This window comes from Bombyx mandarina, chromosome 07 (assembly GCF_030267445.1).
Source record: "Bombyx mandarina strain Sakado chromosome 07, ASM3026744v2".
NCBI classification, from domain to species: domain Eukaryota; kingdom Metazoa; phylum Arthropoda; class Insecta; order Lepidoptera; family Bombycidae; genus Bombyx; species Bombyx mandarina.
The window spans coordinates 13,593,201-13,615,979 of NC_143214.1; the positions used below are offsets into that span (position 1 = coordinate 13,593,201).

The window sequence follows — 22,779 nt, forward strand, 5'->3', positions numbered from 1 at the left end:
GGTTATAGTGTACTCAATTACATCTTTAGTATTTCGTTTATTACATATTAAATTAAAATGACTCATAGAGGATAATCGCGGCCTACAAGCGAAGAAAGCCAGTGCCCAATTTATCTGTGGTATGTACAGAGAAAAACGCGAACCGATAAGATATGAGGGCGGCGGCGGCTGTACGCGGGACAGGTGCCGGCTCTAGCGCGTTGCATCATGCGACATCACTACACCTTCAAAAGTCCGTAGGTATATTATTATTACTAGATTAATTCAAGGTCTCAAGTTACGCAAAGACGCGCTCCCGAACCGAACTCCCACTTACCCACGTAACTTGCTTCCATCTTCACGCAGATTGATCCTTTCTGGAGTATCTCAGACGATTTTAAGTGATGTTATAAAGTTATCTTGAGACATGACAAAATACAACAAACACACACCGTCACTAGACTTAGATAAAACTTTGTTAAAACTTTTGGAATTAAGATCGTCGTAACAAGTCGTACTTCCGCAACCACTTGTTTGGTTTTGTTCGGCGACACTTCACTTCAAATAAGGCGTATGTTATAGAAAAGTAAAGTTAAATCACAGAAAATTTCAGAATAACACCAAAACTTATGAAAACATTATCACCACTCAGTCGAAGAACCCGTCAAGTTAGCATCAGAAATATTCCGAAACTATTTAATAGGGATGATGATCTGAGAAACATTAACCCATGAATCGATACAGTGAATCGATTTTAAACTGTTGAAAATTGAAACATCGATAAATCGTAATATACAGATCATTAATAATTATTCCGGGTTCTTTTATGTATATTTCACATAATTTATCGTATTTAAGCGATCATGTACAAAAAAACATTTGGCATCTTGCATTTCACTATCTTGATAGATATACGACCTCAATTCCATTCTCATAAATATGTTGGAATATGATAAACTTCCTTTTTTGTCTCATTTATAGGTAGACGGCCCATTAAATGATAAGTGTTCGCCCTAGACCTCTTCGCAAACTCTCGTAAAAAAGACATATCGTCAGTTTCTTCATGTACAGAAATAAAAAATTGTTTGTCTGTATGCGAACATGATTTGTGGTTTGCAAAAAACAAACATTGACTACGGCGTGTCCTCTGTTATCTACATTGTGTCATATGCGTTCTGATCAACTGATTATTGTATGAGGCGAACTATTTACTCCTATATTTATATATAATAATATATTTATAGTAAATATTAGGGCTACAAATCGAAAGAATTTCGATTTTTCTCGATCCTGATTTATTGTGAAAGATTCTTCACATTTGAATTAAAATCGATTTAAGAATCGATATTTTTTGGGAAGAGTTTGCATCCCTAGTACCTAATAAAACAAGAATGACATTAAGATAGTGCTGCCAGCTCGTGTTTTAATTTCCGTAATATTTTTAAATATACAAAACATGGTCCCGTATATTTTCTAAAATATTAATTTAGTAATTTTATAATTCATAAAATAAATTGCTCCTAATCTTATTTTTATAAATCCTACAAATATTAAATCTGACAAAGCAAAAATGATGAACATTTTATTTATTTATATTCTTTATTAGAGCCATACATCTAATAAGGTTATTACACTTGGCTGAATTCAGACGACTGAGACGACTGAATTCAGACGCTACTGAATTCAGTGAAGTGTAATAGCATTAAGTAAGTTAGTCTACTGAATTCAGTAGCAAGGATGGTTTCTGACTAACTGAATCATTTAGAAGCCTAATTAGAAACGCATGTAATCACATTTAGTTACTAAATGGCTTCAGTCGGCCCATAGCTCTCCGTGCGTGAGGACGTTTTAGTTTGTTTTTTGCTTCCGAATAAAAAGTATTAATTTCGGTCGCCTTTATTGAATGTGCCAGACATTCATAAATAGCCCGACAAGTTTCAGGGATAGTTTTTGTCATCAGGGGTTGGGATATTGAAGAACTAAATTTTAAATCTTGATACGAATTTCCTGTTGCAAGAAATCTTAATGTTACAACCAATCTTTCTTTTGGACTTATACTATCGTAGAATTAGATATGTAATAGTTATATAATAGATATATAATAGACTATCGTAGGATAATATCCTGCTTTTGAATAAAAGGTGTCACAAGGTTTAATATTAGGTCAAACGAGATCAAATCCATTTATAAATAATGTTTGAAGTCTGCTGGTTCTAAATCACTCATAATGTTCATATTTGCTAACATTCCGCACAGCAATAAATATTTCCTCACCGATATTCTTGTTTTCATTTTTTTATATTTTGAGAAATTGAAACAAAACACAAAAACAAAAAAAACTAAAAAAAAAATGTTGTTCTTTAACAATACTGGGGCCATCCTCTTACGCACACCACACGTCTTACTTCGTCGCGTAATAAAACTTAAACTGACAATTGATTCAGTAACTGAATTAAGAACAGTGTAATCAGAAGCTTCTAAATTTGCTTCTGAATTCAGACGACTAAAATCAGCCAAATGTAATAAGCCTATAAGGATGAACATTCAGGTAATACAAATATACTACTACTTGGCATTATGATTTCTAATTTTACATTTGGTAAATTTTGAAGTCTAACCAGGTTATTTTTATTTGTTAATATTTGGAAAGCTTTAAAAGGCTTATTACATTCGGCTGAATTAAGTCGACTGAATTCAGAAGCTTTAGAAGCTTCTGATTACACTGTTCTAAATTCAGTTACTGAATCAATTGTCAGTTTAAATGCGACGAAGTAAGACGTGTCGTGTGCGTAAGAGGATAGCCCCTTTTTTTCCCTATGCTGATAGCCTTGAGAGGCTATTCCAGCTTCACACTAACGTGTTTTTTTAAATTTTTATTGTTTTGATGGATGGACGAGCTCACAGCCCACCTGGTATTAAGTGGTTACTGGAGCTCATAGACATCTACAACGTAAATACGCCACCCACCTCGAGATATAAGTTCTAAGGTCTCAGTATAGTTACAACGGCTACCCCACCCTTCGAACCGAAACGCTGCTGCTTCAGGGCGGAAATAGGCGGGGTGGTGATACCTACCCGTACGGACTCCCAAGAGATTCTACCACCAGTGATTACGCAAATTATAATTTTGCGGGTTTGGTTTTTATTACACGATGTTATTCCTTCACATTAGAAGTCAATCGTGAACATTTGTTTAGTACGTATTTCATTAGAAAAATTGGTACCCGCCTGCGGGATTCGAACATCGGTGCATCGCTACATACGAATGCACCGGATGTCTTATCCTTTAGGCCACGACGACTTCATGTGTAGGTGAGCTCACGGGACTCAAACCAGAGTGTTGCTAACACTGACCCTAGCGAGCAGTGCTTCGCAGAATCTACCACCGGATTGGAAACGCGACCCACTGAGAAGATCCGGCGAGAAACACAGTGGGCTGTGTCTATGGGCTAGTTCGTTCGTCGAGCCCTTCGTCGCAAGCGACTGGTTCGACGAGGACGATAACTGGTGCTTGTGGTGCCTAAAAGCACCGTTAATGGATCGGGAGGATCCGTAATGACGTACTTTGGGTCACGTCGACTGTTTACCATTCGGTCTACAGGATCGGGTATGTAGTTTCCAGCGACCACGACAAGAGGGTTCTCATGTCGTGCCGCCTTCTCGAAATGGCGCAATGATGCTGACTGTAGATACTTACTGACAGAGTCAAGCTCTAGGTCATCGTGGAGATCCACATTCCTAAGGAACCATGGCGCTCCGACGGCTATCCTGCAGAATCGTGATTGAATAACCTGAAGGGATTTCAAGTGGCGGCCAGAGATAGCGCGGTGTATTAACTACAAATGCCTGTAGGTGTGCAATAAACCTGAGAAAATGACGTAATATAGGATATTGTATAACGGATTCTTTGTAGTACCACCATTAGGTTCTACCACGTGGCTCTCAAAATACTTTGTCAGCCCTGCCATTCCCTTATCCTTTATCTATTGCCTAGTCACTCCTGGCTACTTCTGGCAATTCCTAGAGCTACAAATGTACTTTACGCCCTTTCAATTGATAAGCCTGCCAACGTATTTTGCAACAGACAGGTGTTGGTAAAAGTTCATGGTTTTTCAATATACTAACTAACCTTGAAAGTTGGCATAAAATTTTCTTGAATAGCTTTTTTAGCTCCAAATGACGTCATTTGAAAGCAATTATTGTATTGCTGGATATGAGACAAAAATACTTAAAATCTGATTTATTTCCAATGAATGTCCCATTTCCAAACCAATTAATGTAGCGGCTCCGGTGGCGGTACCAATTCTGTCAATTTGACTTGACCGTTCACACAACACTATCCAGGAGTTTCATTTTGATACTTAAATGCCTTACAATATTGGCACACAACGTTTATAGGTCCAATAGCATCAGTTTGCCGTGAACTGAGAAATTCTGTCTTTTTTTTCGTCCTCTTATGTATTTTATCAATATTACTTCGACCGAAGCATTCGTTTTAAATGATATTCAATTTTTTTCACATCCTCTTTGACGATAATTGCAGCCCGCCTGTCATTCTGTCAATGCTATGTTGACAATGTAGTTATATGCTAAAAGGCCGGTTGCATTAGAAAATCATTAAAAAATTTAATGTGGTGATTATGTTTTTTTAAAATTTAATATGGTGATTAAGTTTTTTTAACTTTCTTAATTTTCCGCACAATTTTCTTATTTGTTTCTATCATAAGAACCTTCTCCTGGCAGTAACAAACAGAACAAAAAAAGAATTAGCGCAATCGGTCCGGCCGTTCACGGATGATGTCGTGACCAAGGGAAATAGGGATTCATTTTTATATATATAGATTAAAATTAAAGTTATTATTATTTTTAAATATAATTAAAAGCAGTTATTCTTGGAATACGTTGGATGTGGCAACATTGAAAATTTAAGAATGAAAGTGACTTTTTGGCGGGAACGCGAGGAGTGAAGTTGTGTGATTTATTTTATTTTGTCTATTTAGTGTTTCTTCAGGTTTAAATGTGTAATAATGGTGGTTTATTAACTGTTTAATATCTGTGAAAGTGCACAAATGTGGGAAAATGAAACAAAGCTGCTGGACGTAACTTCTCGGGTTCCTCCAAAAAGTCCACTGAAAAAATCTCAGTAAATGACCACCATTTTACTGCGATTATATTTCATCCCATATCATCTCATTTCATTAAATTTCATCCCAGTTGATTAATGTCTCAAATTAATCATCTTCATTTCATTTCACTCCATATTATCATTTTTCATAAAATTAAGAAAATAAAGTAAAATAAGACATGACTTAAAGGTCTTAGTTACCAGGTCATAAAATATCTTAAAAAAAAAAAAAAAAATGAAAGTGGGCGGAGCCAACGGCGTATGTTCCCAGAGCACTGTAGAAGTAAGGTGAATGAAGTTAGCCCCTCAAAAAAAATTTTTTTTCCTATTTTATACTTATTTTCTATTAGTTCGTTTGTTCATCATTTGTTCATGATTGTTCACTGTTAATAATTGTTTGTTCTGCATTTATTTATTTAAAAAATATATTTAAAAATATACCTACAAGTTAGCCCCTCTAATGCAATTTTTAATATTTTTTCATCCTTAATGACTCGTAAATATTCATTTTCGATTGTTCTTATACAAAACACGTTTGTTCTCTTTCGAAATTACTCGTTTTTTGGTAAATTTACTATTTTTATTAGTTGAATAAATGTATGCAGAATATGTGTACTGCGCATGCGTCAACCATAATGCCTAAACTTTCTACGCGGTTTTAATCGTGAAAAAAAAACCAAATATAAATCCTGAAGGAGTTTTTAGTAAGTCGTTGTGGCCTAACGGATAAGACGTCCGGTGCATTCGTGTTGAAGCGATGCACCGGTGTTCGAATCCCGCAGGCGGGTACCAATTTTTCTAATGAAATACGTACTCAACAAATGTTCACGATTGACTTCCACGGTGAAGGAATAACATCGTGCAATAAAAATCAAACCCGCAAAATTATATTTTGCGTAATCACTGGTGGTAGGACCTCTTGGGAGTCCGCACGGGTAGGTACCACCACCCCGCTTATTTCCGCCGTGAAGCAGTAATGCGTTTCGGTTCGAAGGGTGCGGTAGCCGTTGTAACTATACCTGAGATCTTAGAACTTATATCTCGAGGTGGGTGGCGCATTTACGTTGTAGATGTCTATGGGCTCCAGTAACCACTTAACACCAGGTGGGCTGTGAGCTCGTCCATCCATCTAAGCAATAAAAAAAAAAAAAAGGAGCAATTAATTGAAATACAGTTTAATTTAAAAAAAAAAAAAAAAATTAAATAATATGCATTGGCGTTAAGTTAGACCAAGTACATTTTTTCCATCCTCTTACCTATCGTATTAAAATGTTATTTTACTAATGTTAGGAATATAATTTCGACTGTGTAAAAAAGTTATTATAATGTATACCTATATTATCTCTTGAAAGATAAATAATGGACATATTTACTTATTTGTTTATATTACCTATGTGAACTCCCTATCTTTTTACCTTCATAACGATAAGTAGGAGGATGGAAAAATGTATTTGGTCTAACTTAACGCCAATGCACATTATTTCATTTATTTATTTTTTAATTTTTTTAATTAAACTGTATACCAATTAATTTTCTCCTTCAGGATTTATATTTGTTTTTTTTTTTCACGATTAAAACCGCGTAGAAAGTTTAGGCATTATAGTTGACGCATGCGCAGTACACATATTTTGCATACATTTATTCAACTAATAAAAATAGTAAATTAAACAAAAAACGAGTAATTTCGAAAGAGAACAAACGTGTTTTGTATAAGAACAATCGAAAATGAATATTTACGAGTCATTAAGGATGAAAAAATATTAAAAATTGCATTAGAGGGGCTAACTTGTAGGTATATTTTTAAATATATTTTTTAAATAAATAAATGCAGAACAAACAATTATTAACAGTGAACAATCATGAACAAATGATGAACAAACGAATTAATAGAAAATAAGTATAAAATAGGCAAAAAAATTTTTTTTGAGGGGCTAACTTCATTCACCTGTAGAAGTAGGAGTCGGTTATTGGTTCATTACACTTAAATTGACAAATTTAAAAAATATGTATGTACTTCGGTATATTTACAGGTGTATTTCAAGTATATTTCACAGTAACTAAACTAACACTACTTTTTTTAGTTCCTGTGAAATTTTTTGGTGCCCTTATCTCTTACATTCTGTAGTGTCGCCACTTAAAGCCGACTTAAGAAAATGAGGACGTTCTGTATTCTACTCTGTGCATATTTTATGAAAAATCTGCGGTTTGTGGTTGATAAAATATTACCTAATACGTCTGTAAAATTGAGAATATTGATAATTGGAACTTGGATGTAGGAAAGGTGTCTTTATTTAGTAATAGCTAAAATAGAACGGAGGGTTCAGCATACTTATGATATCACTGCCGCTTAGGGATATTAGAGTTAATTTCGGATTTATATCACTGCATGCATCAAGCAGCGTTATTTGACAATAGAGGAAATAGAAAGGGCTGTCGTAAGTGGTTATGTTGACTCCTGATTCTTCACATGGTTGCAAAATCAGAATAATTTCGCTTAAATCGTTAGCTTTAAATATATTTCACTTTTTATTTATTTACATAAAATATTATCTACGCAGATTAAAATATATTTTACTCTTAAGTGTAATCTGATAAATGAACTTTACAAAAATATGTCCACGCTGTGTTATTTGCAATTTTTGAGGAAATTCAAAGATATATTTTTTTTGTACTATTAGTTAGTTCCATTTGCGTCTCTATCTAAGGAGCAGCTCAGCGCTCTCTGTGTTTTGTACCCAATATTCCATGGAGGGCTCCGAGGTTTTTTTGTTTGTTTTTATTGCCCTTGTAGACAGGCGAACATGAATGAATGAACGCTGTGGCTCCAGGTAGTATGGAAGAACTCTACTCCAGCGGCGGGCCGTGCGATGGTAATAACGAGGTGATGGGATCATCTCAAGCAGTTCATCTGCCGTGTGGAGTACATACATTTAGTAGATACAGTAGGTACCTACGTACATTTGTACATTCGGTACGTAACACAGAGAGAACCAAAGTTCCTCCGTAGACCCAGAGATTCCATGCGATCCATGAGAATGGGATCATCGACAATCTGATTGAGGTGAAATGGAAGAAGCTGGTATTTTGGAGCACCGGCCGAAAAATGGGGGCAGTTTTCCACGCTAGGCCGGACTTGTGGTTTGTAAACCAAAACCTTTATCCAGGTGCGAAGTACCGCTTCGCTCTATTGAGGACGAAATGACTAGGATAGAAATAAATGACTAGAATGAATAGGATATCCACTTCTGGCACTAATGTTGACCGCCTCTCCTGCATCACGGTCTGGGAGAGACTTTGAGGGCTGATACATCGCGCATCCCCCGTGCTATCATCAGCACAACAATGGCATGCCATCAATAGATAGCATATCATTGTTTGATATGATTCCATCATCCCTTTTATCACCGCACCACCTCACTGTAGCGAAGTCCGCCCCTGCCAGCTGGTACCGCTACGGTTATCCACAGTCCGTTGAAACATAATATGTTTGAACACCACTCCAAATCGCCTGCACGCAAAGTTGCAAGTCGTCTGCACAAATATCCTAGGTATGCACACTGAAGATTGAGCGTCATAAGGTTTATAATAATAGAATAATAAATGAAGACAAGCTATGCCCTTCAGGCACATGTACCTACTCGTACTATCTCTACGAGCTGAGTGCGCGCGTTGCGTCGGCAGGCACGCTCTGTACTCTGTAGGAGACCATAATATTATGTACGTGTCGGTTGACGCGAGTGTTGTCGGTATTTAAGGAGTGAACTAGTAACAGTCACAGAACTTGATTTTTTAAATAAAATTAACGATAGCATCTATATATATATAAAAATGAATTGCTGTTCGTTAGTCTCGCTAAAACTCGAGAACTGCTGGACCGATTTGGCTAATTTTGGTCTTGAATTATTTATGGAAGTCCAAAGAAGGTTTAAAAGGTAGATAGATATGAAAATGCTCGGAATTTTGTTCTCCCTTTGATGTATCCCGCGTCGGACGGATTCCTTTTGTTTGTTTTAAGTTTTTTTTATACAAAAGTTTAGGTGTTTGATTTATCGATTGAGGCACTACGAATTCTGCCGGGTCAGCTAGTATTAAATAAAAAGAAATTAAAAGTGAACTTACACTTAGTGTAGTTTAGATGCTTTTCGTAGGGCAACCGGGCGCACGGGGGCGCAGCGCCCACCTCCACGAGCCATGTGAGCCGGCGCCGGCCCTGCGCCGCCGACGGTGCCGCCATCTCGTATCCTGACAGAACAACATTACACTCTCAAGTCAAGTCGCATTTTTGATCCAATCAGTGAAACTTTCACTTGACTTCAACTGACGTCGCCGGACCTCACAACACAAGATGAACAGTTGTGGACTTCGTTCACTTTTGCTCTTTTAATTAATAATAATGAAACTATTTTAAGAAATCCAAGGGGTTGATTGATGGCCACAGATTAATCAACTCAGATGTAACAGTAAATTACAATACACAATCAAAAATCGAGAATGTACTTTTTTTTTTTTTATTGCCCTTGTAGGCAGAAGAGCATACAGCCCACCTGATGGTGAATGATTACCGTCGCCCATGGACTTCAGCAATGCCAGGGGCAGAGCCAAGCCGCTGCCTACTGTACTAAGTGCTACTCGGACATCGGCGACTCCAGATCGCAGTAGCTACCATGGGACAGTGGTTCCGGAAGTGGCGAATCGACATCAATCCCACGAAAAGCACAGCGGTGCTCTTCAAAAGGGGTCCCCTCCGAGCCAATACCACTTCGAGCATCCCACTCCCTAATAGGCGCGTTAACACCTCCGCCGTTAGCCCCGTCACTCTCTTTGGCCAGTCCATACCGTGGGCCCCGCAGGTCAAATACCTAGGCGTCACCTTCGACAGAGGGATGACATTCCGTCCCCACATTAAAACGGTACGCGACCGTGCCGCCTTCATATTAGGACGTCTGTACCCTATGCTTTGCAAGCGAAGCAAACTGTCCCTCCGTAATAAGGTAACTCTCTACAAAACTTGCATACGCCCCGTCATGACGTATGCAAGCGTAGTGTTCGCTCACGCGGCCTGCACCAACTTGAAGCCCCTTCATGTTATTTAATCCCGATTCTGCAGGATAGCCGTCGGAGCACCATGGTTCCTGAGGAACGTGGATCTCCACGATGACCTGGAGCTTGACTCTGTCAGTAAGTATCTACAGTCGGCATCATTGCGCCATTTCGAGAAGGCGGCACGACATGAGAACCCTCTCATCGTGGCCACTGGAAACTACATACCCGACCCAGTAGACCGAATGGTAAGCCGTCGACGTCGCCCAAAGCACGTCATTACGAATCCCCCTGATCCATTACCGGTGCTTTTAGGCACCACAAGCACCGGCCAATGTTCTCGTCGAACCCGTCGCTTGCGACGAAGGGCTCGACGAGCGAATTAACCCACAGACACAGCCCACTGAGTTTCTCGCCGGATCTTCTCAGTGGGTCGCGTTTCCGATCCGGTGGTAGATTCTGCGAAGCACTACTCTTGCTAGGGTCAGTGTTAGCAACTCTCCGGTTTGAGCCCCGTGAGCTCACCTACAAACGTTAGGGCGAAGCTGCAATAGCCTCAAGGCTATCAGCATAGGTAGGAAAAATAAAAGCTACTCGGACTCGGATACCACCAGAACCGTGCGTCGCTGTACAACGCGCACCAGGCGTTGCTGTGATCTTATCTACTTACCTACTTATATCTTAATAATTTAAGTTGAAAAATGAATGCTGAGCTTAAGCTAATAAGCTTTTATAGACATTAAGGTCTTAAATGTGCATCGCTTTAGCTAGGTACCAACAAACAATAGGTTAGTAAATAGTTTTTTATGCTAAAATATCGTCGTAAATCAATATATTCACAAGAAGCCTCGCCTCATGCGGATTATCCTTTAGGTTCATTTCATTGGGTTACCGGTTCGATGTCGTGCTTATATTTAAGAAGCGGTTCACCTTGACAACTGGATTTGAATCTTAATCCCTGTAGTGTGCATGCAATGAACTTGCATACGGACAGCCGCCAGCGCCGCGCCGCGCCGGGCCCCTAGACTACAGCGGTCATGAGCGGTCGCGGTCTGATCGTATTCATACTGCTTACAATATTTTTGTTTAAGCCTTATCAATTGTTGTCACAATATTATGATAATGAAATATATTTTTTAAAACATTTCAAAAAATACATTGTCGCTGGAGGCGGGGATGTCGCCGCCAGCCAATAGTGACTGACGGGCTCAGGAGTGAGAATCTTTCTCACGACACGCGCTGGGTCGATAACGTTATGTTCTTGCAGGGCCGTTAATTCAGTTAGAGAACAAAATTTTTAAGGTGTTGGTCGAAGCTTTTCACATACAGAGCACCGACTCACCGATTATCGGAGCAGTGACATTTGAATCTACAACTCTCAAGCTATTGCGGGTCTAGATCTAAATGCTCTATCAATTTTTTATTTTATGCGTTCTTTTTTATTTGTTGCATAGATGAGTGGACGAGCTCCACGGCCCACCTGGTGCTCAGTGATCTCCGGATCCTATCGACGAGACAAATGGTCGTCACCCATCTTGACAAATGAATCCAAAGTCTGAATTGTGTCGTATAGCGGTTGGTGTCCGCTGTAACCGGTAAGTAGAAAAAGAAAACTGCTTCGCAGTAGAAATATGCAGGATGTAATGCAGGAAATATGTAGTACTTACCCGAATGAGCTTCCACTACGCCGTGCCACTGATCAAAGAGACTCGGCCCGAGTAGTGGTAGCATCAACCAATGCTGCTCGACGCGCAGACCGACTCGTTGTCACAATGCCAGACTCGTTGCCGGCGGAACTCCTGTCTGTAACAGTAGATGCGTCCTAGTAAAGCATGGCATATGCATTTGAAATAACTGGTCGAGGTGAGCGTCGTATGGTCCATTAGACTTGGCAAGACTATAGGTTACACAGGAGCAGTTGTTGGTAGATAATCCTAGCCGTTGCAATAACCAGAAACAATATTACTTGCTTATATTTCATACAAAATATACTGTTCCAGACTAGAGTACGTATAACAAATTGTTAGGTACTTTCCCTAATGTTTACACAAAGCTATAAGTTTGTAATGCTGCCCGGGGTATGTCTGATATTCCGGCCATCAGATTCTTTCTCAAAGTGCAATGTAGGAGAGACGATCAAAACTTGTGTCTGAAGTGGAGAACTCATTTTTTTTATTACTTAGATATGTGGGCGAGCTCACAGCCCACCTGGTGTGAAGTGGTTAGCCTATAGACATCTTTCAAACCGAAACGCATTACTGCTTCACGGTAGAAATAGGCAGGGTGGTGGTACCCACCCGCGCGGCCTCACAATAGGTCCTACCACCAGTAATATTAGGTTAGACCTTGGTTCAGCACCTAAGCAATGCACAAAACAAAAAGCTACCCCTATAACTCAAGATCGCTGTTTGGTCACAGCTTGTTACCAGCATTTCCTCTTCACCAGCGTTACTACAGGTGTATACTTTTTGGAACTGCACACAATGAGGGACGAGATCGCGAATGTCCGGCCAGCCTTGGTTAGTCACTCATCGCCGCTGCACCTACACGATATCGCTCGACCTCATAGTACACAACAACACACACAACGGTCCCTAAGCTACGACAGCTAGCGTTGGAAGTTTTGCGACATCCAACTTACCCGAGAGGCAGTACAAAATGTCTTAGAAGAATTGAGTACACCCAACTTCTTCAAGAAGACTATTGACAAATTACTACTCCGCTAGCAAAGATGCATCGATATACATACAATCGGTGCGTATGTTTGATTGATAGATTTTTTTATAAAGATCTAATATGTTATTTATACTTTAGTGGGATGTGATACTTTGTTATAACTTAACAACCTTATTATCGGTTGCCCGGAGGTCTTACCAACTTCACTAAGATAGATGAACGAGCACCTGCTCAGTCAGGAGGGATGGGATTTGCTAACAGGTTCCCAAGGGTCTCTGAACGAGACAGCAGCTTGAGGGCAGCTGCTTGGCGAATGCATCTACTACCGGATCGAGATCGCGAGCCGCTGAGAAGATTCCAGCGAGAAACTCAACGGTCTGGTGTAAATATGAGTTATGTTATATGTCGAACTCTTCGGCGTGTTCGACGAGTACGATTACCAGAATAAAGTCATCGACATAGCTCACATAGCTCAAAGAGTCAGCAAGCTGAAGTGGCGTGGGCTGACCATATATGCCGTAGAACTGACGATCTCTGGAGCAGACGGGTCCTCGAGTGGAGACCGCGCAGCGGAAGACGTAACGTGTGACGCCCCCTGGCTAGGTGGTGCGATGACCTCCGAACGGTGGCCGGCAAAAAGTGGATGAGGAGGGCCGTAGACCGGGCTCAGTGGTATGGATTGGGAAAGGCCTATGTCCAGCAGCGGACGACTGTGGGCTGTTGATGATGATGATGATGATTACCAGGATAGTTGATTTAGTGGATATGATGAAGTAAGGACAGTCGTTGCGGTCCAGAAGTGTTTGATGTAATATTCATTCGCAACAAGTCTGCTAAATCGAAACAGTCTAAAACGTGTCGACATAATAATATGGCTTTCCTCAGTTTCTTGACATTTAATTATTATGAACGAAGCCTACACACAGCATTCACAACCACACACCGTTAGCGAGCTGTGGCGACTCCCACACCGAGTGGATAGGGTCTTAAATGGCAATGATGCTGACTAGCGGCGGAGTGCAGTGGGTCGTCCGCCGGGTAGCGCCGGTCGGTGCGGGCGCGCGGGTCAAGGACGCAGATCAACTCCTCGGAAAATGTGGAATAATTACTTACCTGAACTATGATAATATTTATAATTATAATACCTAATTAATATTTATTTGGGTAAAATTTAGTTTGTTTAATATAGCTTTGCGTACTCTGCCAAAAACGGAGATTTGGAAAAAATACATTATTAAGATTAGGATCATCGTTGTTGGTATCTGTAGGCCATAAGTTAAACAGTACCTTAATACTAAGCTGAAATTAGTGTCGAACAATACTCATGTGCGTGCTACTCATTGTCAGATTAGGAAAGTGTCAATACCTCGTAGGTAGGAGGTACCTAGGTAATTGCAATTATCACCACTTACGAGCAAGTTCAAGATCACATTAAGTTTGATTCAATCTCAGCCGGCATATGCTATGTACCTACATGTTTCACATCTCCCAGTGGCCTGGACACCGCCGTGCATCCCCGCCTGTTGCGGTCTGTCCCAGGGGGTCGCGGCCCCTCTAATGGAGATGTGTGACTACAGACATATCTGAATAGAGCGTATATTTTGATTCCAATATAGAATAATATACTTAGTTCCGTAACAACTAGTTTATTGATCTATGAAAATTGATAACTATGTAATAACATTTATCTAATCAGAAATGCTGCTGGCCCAGTTACCGACTCGAATGTGTTCATAAATTTCTCTTATCACTGGCACCGTGCACTCAATCATGAGACAATTATTCGCTTCACGTAAATAAGTTCGGTAATGAATATTACAGAGCGTGCGAGGCGCGTGCGTGCAGCCGCCGGCCACGCTACCAACTGTCAAAAAAGGCGGGAGCACCGGACAGATCCAGACGCGCCGCGCCATTTCATTAATCTACGACGCCTTTAATGAAATGCTTTATTGAAACTAGGCAGGCACTCCAAAGGTACCAATATGTGTTTCCTAGGTCTCTGCTATAAGCTCACAGTGAAGGTTACGGAGTGCTGTGAGGGAGCGATGCTGCGCGGCCTATTGGCACTCTAGTGTGTACGACATCTTCTCTACCGAACTCACTCCTGCTAGGGCCACTTCGCGTTTGACCCGTGGGCTCACCCTCACGTTAAGGAGAAGCTGAAATAACCTCTCAAGGTTATCAGCATAGGTAGGGAAAAAAACAGAACTGCCGTGAAGAGCAGCGAGTCCTGCCTCGCCCGGGCTCTGTCTCAGGCGGGATGGAGCGGTATGAGACTGTCGTTTTACACCGAATGCTGGAAACTATAAAAAAATTGGCAGACGTTACAAAGATTACTGGTGGTAGGACCTTTTGTGAGTCCGCGCGGGTAGGTACCACCTCCCTGCCTATTTCAGCCGTGAAGTAGTAATGCGTTTCGGTTTGAAGGGTGGGGCAGCCGTTGTAACTATTCTTAAGACCTTAGAACTTATCTCAAGGTGGGTGGCGCATTTACGTCGTAGATGTCTATGTGCCCCAGTAACCATTTAACATCAGGTGGGCTGTGAGCTCGTCCACCCATCTAAGCAATAAAAAAATATATTAGAGAATACAGTACTTTCTTCTCTTCTCGTGACTAACAGACTTCAATAAAACTAATTTTATGGTTCAATTAAGCTTTTTATTAAAAGCGAGCATTTTATAAACCCCGACGTTTCGAATATCTCATTGATTGCGTGGTAACAGAAAACTACGAAAGAAGAACAGAAAATGACTCGTCGACCTTTGAATACCCCGGTCGCCTGCTGGCCCGTAGGGCGCGCGCGGTCACTTCGACACTATGTACTAACTTAATGTATAATACGCACATGCTACGTACCTGCCTACCTGTGTTGATATAAGGAAAAACATGATATCTCCTTATCACAATTTTCTGTAGGTAAATAAGAGATATTTGCATTTTTTGCTTGACAAGATTTTCATTCAATCGTTTTTCGCATGTAAATATAGTATTGTCCAAGTATCGCAGGACAACAAGATACTGCTGCAAGTCCAATGTGTGTCCAGTGTGTGTGTTATACCTCTTGCTTGTCTGTTTCTAATTAAATTTTATCGATCAATAAATAAATACTCACAATAAATTTATCAGTAACTTCCTCCTTTAATCCAATAATGAACGAAAAGCTTAAGCTCTTACTGTTTGGAGAAAGGTTTAGTTATATGTATAAAATATTATTAAGAATTCAGGCTGCGGCAGGCTTCGCTCCGTGTAACGATCGGTGAGCAGCTCGGGACCGCACGAGCCCCGGAGACAAACGGCGACGTCGCCGCGACCCGCCGCGATCCGCGCGCAGGGCCGGCCTCGGCACTTACTAGCCGCTACTACTGCACCACCGTTTTTTTTTCCTACCTTAGCTGATAGCCTTGAGAGGCTATTTCAGCGGAACCTTAACTAGTAGGTGAGCTCACAGGGCTCAAACCTGACGACGTTGCTAACACGAACCCTAGCAAGAGTCGTGCTTCGCAGAATCTACCACCGGATTGGAAACGCGACCCACTGAGAAGATCCGGCGAGAAACTCAGTGGGCTGTATCTGAGGGTTAATTTACTGGTCGAGCCCTTCGTCGCAAGCGACGGTTTCGACAAGAACGGTGACCGGTGCTTGAGGTACCTAAAAGCACCGTTAGTGGATCGGGAGGATCCGAAATGACGTGTTTGGGGTGACGTCGACTGCTTTCCATTCTTTCCGCAGGATCGGGAATGTAGTTACCGGCGGCCACGATGAGAGGTTCTCGTGTCGTGCCGCTTTATCGAAGTGATGCACCACCGCTCGCTACTACCAACCACTGCTATCACGTTACTTCTCTCTATGCGACGGAGACTAGCATTGAGATTGTTGTCAGACGTGCCGTATCTCCCGGGATGTCCCGTATTTTAGGCTTAGTTTAGAATGTCCCGGCGGAACTGACTGTCCCGTATTCGAACCGTACGATTATAATTATATTGATTTTTATAAATATGTTAAAACCGATAAAAATACGTTAAAACTGACTAGCTCCTCGGAGAAATATGAAAAAAAAAAAAGATTGTCACTATATAATTTTGTTTTTTATTCGTCCCGGGCAAAAAGCTAAATTCCCGTATTTTTTTGCCTATTTAAGCATTGGTCCCTTATAAGCTGAAAAAAAAATCTGACAACCTTCATTGAGACACACATCACTGAATGCTTCTTGCTGAGACTGAACTTTACCTATAGTGGACCAAGTTGAAACTCACCCGTGTTGTGATACACTACACCCTAATGTTTATGCATAGATAAGCCTAGTTGGAGCTTAAATCAATAAAAATTGGAGAGTTTTAAGTTTAACTTTGTTTCAAAATGAACTTCAGTTTAACTATCGGATTACTTAAAGAAAGCCAGCACGGATCGATTAAAATAAAACATAATACACAGAGTGCACGCCTGTTCCCACGAGGCGTCTCTAGCTCTGTTAGTGTATCGCGCTTCGCTCGCGGTGGGCCGCGCGCTCCACGGGACACAGTTCACTCCCGGCCGCACAGCACTCGCCCCGCTCTACCCGCCGCACCGCCGCCGCGCCGCCGCGTGCTGGCTCCAGTCAAAGCATTCAGTGAACAAAGTATGGACTTGACGTGTTCATGAGTGACCAGAGTGACCTACCTCGCGTGCTGTAAACATATTCTAGCGGCAGAAGTTCAGAAGTAATTGGAAATTAAAATGAATGGACATTCTGATGCTTCTACATCCACGGATGACGTGAAGGTCGGTTGGATGATTTGATGTACTTAATCATCTTTGCGACCCAAACGACTTTCAAAGGAGATAGATAGATAGGTACATAGGCGGTCGCTCCGCTTCGCTTCAGCTCGCTTGAATAACAACAGGAATGAACGTTGGTGAAAGGAATATTTCTCGCGGGCATCGGGCTGAGGTCGCATGTCGCTTGTTGCAGAGACTGCCATCCGATATATGTATACTGTCGCTCCGATTATTGTTCCTTGGATTTTGATAATATAAATACCATGAGTTACATTTATGATGCAAGAAATTAAAAAAAATTAAAGTAGCCAGTAGCGACACCTATGTTTGCACGATATACCTACCAAGCTGATGTAATAGTCAAAACTAACAGCAGATGGCGCTGTTTTACATGGAGTTGCTAATGTCATTAGAAAATATATTAAGATAGAGATTAGAAATTGTTAATGTCATTAGAAAATATATTAAGATAGAGATTAGAAATAGATTAAGATTAAGACAAAATAGGTAGTTCTTTTCCTATTTTTACATATAAATCGTTGTTCGAAATTAGAATGGAATAAATTTTACAAGTTATTATTATATTATTATATATTGACGAGCTTTATACGTCCTTATGATGAATCCTAATCTTGAAGTGTCAGTCATAATGATCGATATTTCCGCAAGTTTGGTTATGTGAGGAGCTAGGACCCGCCGCGGGCTGGCACCCACCGCTCTACCAAGCGAAACAATGTCGACCCATTTATAACTGATAGTTTCGACTTATTGACATTAGACGTATTTGTTTTTCTAACAATTATTTTTACTATCCCCTAGTTGGGTGGACGAGCTCACGGCGCACCTGGTGTGAAGTGGTTACTGGGTTAATGTCAGCGTTAATATCGCGACCCCTTAAGGTCGAAGTCTTAGTTATATTATTTAACCCCCGTCTCACCAATCAAACCTGAACGTGTGACTGCTTTGTGGCAGAAGCAATAAGTAGTTAAACAAGCTTCTACAGCACAGACGGGTGTAGGGGACCGGACATACCGGTGCATAATGAGGCGTCTCTAGCCCATGTAGCGCCCGCGGGCAATTATTAACCTATCGTGCGGTCAAAATGCAACAGGTTCATTGAAAGTGCCATGACCGGCGCCCCCTGACACCGCAACGCCCCTACCCTGCACCAGAGGCAAAGCCTCCTCTGTGTGTAGAGCTAACAAACATTGAAGCCCTCCAAGATGCTTTAAATAATTTGAAATCACGAACTTTGTTGTACAGAGTCGCCCGCTGTGCCTGTTCTACTTCACGCACCCGTTCGGCGTGCTGTCTCCGAAGCCTCCCTGCGTGACGGCGGCGCCCCCTCACGTCGCACGCGCCTTCCTCAACATGCAGCCAGTGTCGCCCTTCGACTTGTGGTCGTCGACCTCCGACCCCTCGTACAACACCGACACCAGTGACAGCTCGAGGCCTGCATATGACCTCGGCAACGTGACCGTCCACAAGAGTCCCGTGAACCTCATCAGTCTCAGTAAGGCTCAACACTCAGTCGACTTCGCGCGGCCCGACTCCATCTCGTCGTCCTTGTTCTCGAGCGACATCTGGTTCAACTCCGGCTCCACTTCGCGAAGCAACGAGTGTTCCCGCCGGGTGATACCGTACAACAGGATCCTGCCTCCGCTGCAGATGACGCGGACCATCTCCGACTTGCGCAGTCCCGAGGAGCTCTGGCCAAAAAAATGTTTGAATCCGGAGAAGTTTTCGTTACCGCCGATAGAGTTACCAGCGTTGCGCGAGGAAACGCCGGCAGTCGAGGAGACCTTGCCTGTGAGCGACGGGAGGAAGACGCGGATCCGCCGCCGGGAGGGCGTCGTCAAGGTCAGGTGCCGGCGGCGGGTCGGTGACGCGAGGAGAGTGCTCGTTTGCCTCATGCGAAGAGTTACCCGAGGTAAGTGTCTTGTGTCAAGGCGAACATTGTACGTGAGAATAAGAAGCCACGTAACAAGTCCACGTACCGGGACTAAGACTCATTCCTTTAGCAACCCCCAGCACCACACCGGTAATAATGCTTGACCTACACAAGTGTGACTTGAAACGAAAGGGTTTTGGCCTTCACAGAGCTAAAGTCTAAGGGTTGTCTAGCTCGACCCTTAAGCCGACTGACTATAAAATTAAGTATAGCATTACATAATTATCAGCCTCGCAAATCGACGGTTTTTTTCCTTTATCCCTGTTTAATCCCTGGTAGCCTTAAGGCTATTCTAAACCTATTCCAGCTACTCACGCAGCGGCAGGCAAACTCATGGGCTTAATCTGATTAAATTTTGCTAACACTGGCCCTAGCAAGAGCAGTGCTTGAATCTACCACTGGATCGGGATCGCGACCCACTGAGAAGGTACCGCGAGAAACTCAGTGTGTTAACGACATCTGTACATATGCTGTAGCAACATGCAGACAAGTCATTGGTCAGCAGGCGGTCGGACGCCCTGTACTTGTCGCTGCATGTCTGATAATTTAATGGATAGTTTTTCGCTGAAAATGTTACTATCCCATAATTTTTAATTGAATCTTAATTCGAGTAAAACTAAATGAGGTTCAATATCCGCTGGTGTACATGATCTGTGTTTGTCAGGTCTGGTAAGATTTATAATCTGTGTTTGTCAGGGAAACGTCATAATGCGTCAGAATGTAATTAAATAGTAGTTGGTTAGATGGTGGTCAGTGAAGGCGTCGTGGATGGGCTGCTCGTTGTCGAGTTGTCCCGTGGTGCAGCAGTGCTGTGGCTGCGTGCCCCTGCGCGCCGGAGTCGTCATGGTTGCGCTCGCTGGCGCGCTGTGGGCGGCAGTGTTCATCTTCTTGTTCACAGCGACCGGCAACAGCTGGTTGCTGAGTGTCGGCCTTCCTAAATCGTTGGAAAATGTCCGTTTTGTGCATGGCGCGCTGGGAGTTGTGGTTTGTTTGTTCCACGTGTTGCTGCTGGCGGGCGCGGCGTGCGAGAACGCGGCCCTGTGCGAGCTGTACGTGTGGTCCGCGGTCCCCTGCGGAGCGGCCCTGCTCGCGTGCGGCTGCTGCCTCAGTGTCTCCGCGGCGCTGGGCTCCGCGCCACTCTTCGCGACGCTCTGCACGGGCTTCACCTTGTTCTACATCGTCCTCACTCTGTACTTTGTTGTTGTAGTCGCTAATTATAGATTGACGATTCCTTATTTTTTATTTTCGTAACTTTGAGGTTTTTCTTTGACAGTTACGTGGTCTCTCGTCGGCTACAGCCACAGATCATAGAAACACAGGAGATATGGCAAGGAGGCGTGGCGCTTGCGAACGCATCTGGCCTCAAAGCGGCTTGATGCCAGTTTCGGTCATTAGTCGAATGTCAACTTGCGACGTCTTCATTGCTTACGATTTTTAACAAAATGCCGCGTTGTTCAGTGATTGTTTGCAAAAATAACAGCTGTATTGTGAATTACAAGAAAGATAGCATCTCATTTCACACGTAAGTACTACAATATTATAGTTTATCATATTGAAATTACAGAATTCATTAAAAAATTTAGAAAAGCGATGATAGATCCCTTTTCATTAGGAACTAAAACCATTGCTTACTTAGTACAAATGAATCGATGAATCGGCTGCTCTAATAGCGCAATGGATAAGTGTTTTACTGATACTCTCACTCACACGATAGTTTCGTGAAGCGGCCGCTGTCGGCTTTTGTGTGTTAGGGTTGTCTGTTTGTGATTGTCGATATTTTATACGATCCTATTTAGTACGAATGATTATTTAAGATACAATTAATTATTTAAAAACCCAATTTGTTTCTATTTCTTGATTACTTCACCTAACTTTTATTGAATCAATAGCTAATGGGAATATAGGTAAATAGTAACTTCAGAAACCGAGCATTAAGTAACTGATAAAACGTAAAAAAAGTGTAGATAATGTGTTGGTTTTTAATATATTGTGGTATTCATGCATCATTCATATAATGTTCATCATTTATACCATGCTTTTATTTTAAAACTTTAGCTATCCGAAAGATCCAAAGATAAAAGAAATGTGGATAAATGCGACAGGAAGGGGTCCAAGCTGGTTCCCAACAAAAAATCACACCATATGCTCGTCCCACTTTGAGCCAAAGTGCTTTCAACCATTGAAGAATAAATCTGACAATCGAACCATGTAAGTTACACGAAGGTAATGACGAAGACGAGATGAGTTTGTTATATGAATAAGCCGTATTTGATGAGGAAATCAGTATACTTGTACAAGATGTCACAGAATTTAGTAGCCAGGTAGTGTCATACATAGCTGGATTTATAGTTCATCGTTTGCTAAAATTGCTGAAGTGTGATACATGCTGTAGCGGTTTGATTGCAGATACAATTAATGACAAGCACCTCAAGTTAATAAAATTGAAGGATAAAGGCGGCCTTATATTTCCATCTAGTGACGTAATAACCATATGTAAACGGATGGAAGTAATAATAAAAACATATATTCTTTCATCTGATACCACGAAAATTTCATCAAAAAATATTAGACAAGAGCTCATGTCAAAATCTTTATCGCATTTTTTAGGTATGAATCTTTTTGAAAAAATTAATTTTCACCAATTTAATCAATCGCCAATGAATAACCATTTAATAATTCTTATAAAAGCCGTAATGGAAAAATATGTAAACATAAGATTACACTACTTAACTAAGAACGCTATACCTAAACTGTCTAAGCGGCAAGTTTTAAATAAATATTTACATTTTACTGGTCAATAAAATCCTTAACAATAAAATTCTTGCAGTTTTACTTGTGTTTCTCTTGATTCGAGAAGTTGATATCCTAACTGTTTCTTGGTAGTTAATATAATTAGTTAATATTTCAATTATGATAAAACTTCGCTTGTATAGAGTACCTACGTTCGAGGGAAACTCCGGTATAGTATTCAAGTCAATTTATTATTATTATTATAAATATTATTATAAAAAAAAAAAAAAAATATATTATAGTCAATAAAATTTTAGGAGAGAGAGCAGATAATATAGTTAACTGAATTTTAATCGATATTTTTCTATGATTATCACTTAACATCACTAGTTGCATAACTTGCACATGTGTGTTTATTCAGAGTCCGTAGCTACAGGTAAATGCGCCGCCCTCTTTTTGCATGTGTTCTATTAATGAGTTTATTGGTGTTGCTGTAAGTTTCTTCGTGTGCGGGAGAAATAT

At 41.2% G+C, this 22,779-nt stretch overlaps 2 protein-coding genes across 8 annotated transcripts in view; one reads left to right on the forward strand and one right to left on the reverse strand.

Annotated features, from left to right (window-relative positions):
- Positions 1 to 14,452, reverse strand: part of LOC114251819 (dystrophin, isoforms A/C/F/G/H) — a 480,975-nt gene extending 466,523 nt beyond the window's left edge. For 3 of the 7 annotated variants that reach the window (XM_089728894.1, XM_089728893.1, XM_089728897.1), the window contains exons 1-3: positions 14,295 to 14,452; positions 11,812 to 11,947; positions 9,224 to 9,346 (exon numbers count right to left, since the gene is read on the reverse strand). In XM_089728894.1, coding sequence (XP_089585020.1) covers positions 9,224 to 9,346; positions 11,812 to 11,875 — 187 coding nt within the window. In that variant the 5' untranslated portion in view covers positions 11,876 to 11,947; positions 14,295 to 14,452. Of the gene's footprint in view, positions 1 to 316; positions 674 to 9,223; positions 9,347 to 11,811; positions 11,948 to 14,294 lie in introns of those variants that run through there. The other 4 variants (XM_089728899.1, XM_089728895.1, XM_089728896.1 and 1 more) reach the window with 2 other exon arrangements.
- A 3,067-nt stretch (positions 14,453 to 17,519) lies between these two features.
- Positions 17,520 to 22,779, forward strand: part of LOC114251416 (uncharacterized) — a 37,627-nt gene continuing 32,367 nt past the window's right edge. The window contains 2 exon segments of the mRNA XM_028185661.2: positions 17,520 to 17,579; positions 18,840 to 19,506. Coding sequence (XP_028041462.2) covers positions 17,535 to 17,579; positions 18,840 to 19,506 — 712 coding nt within the window. The 5' untranslated portion in view covers positions 17,520 to 17,534.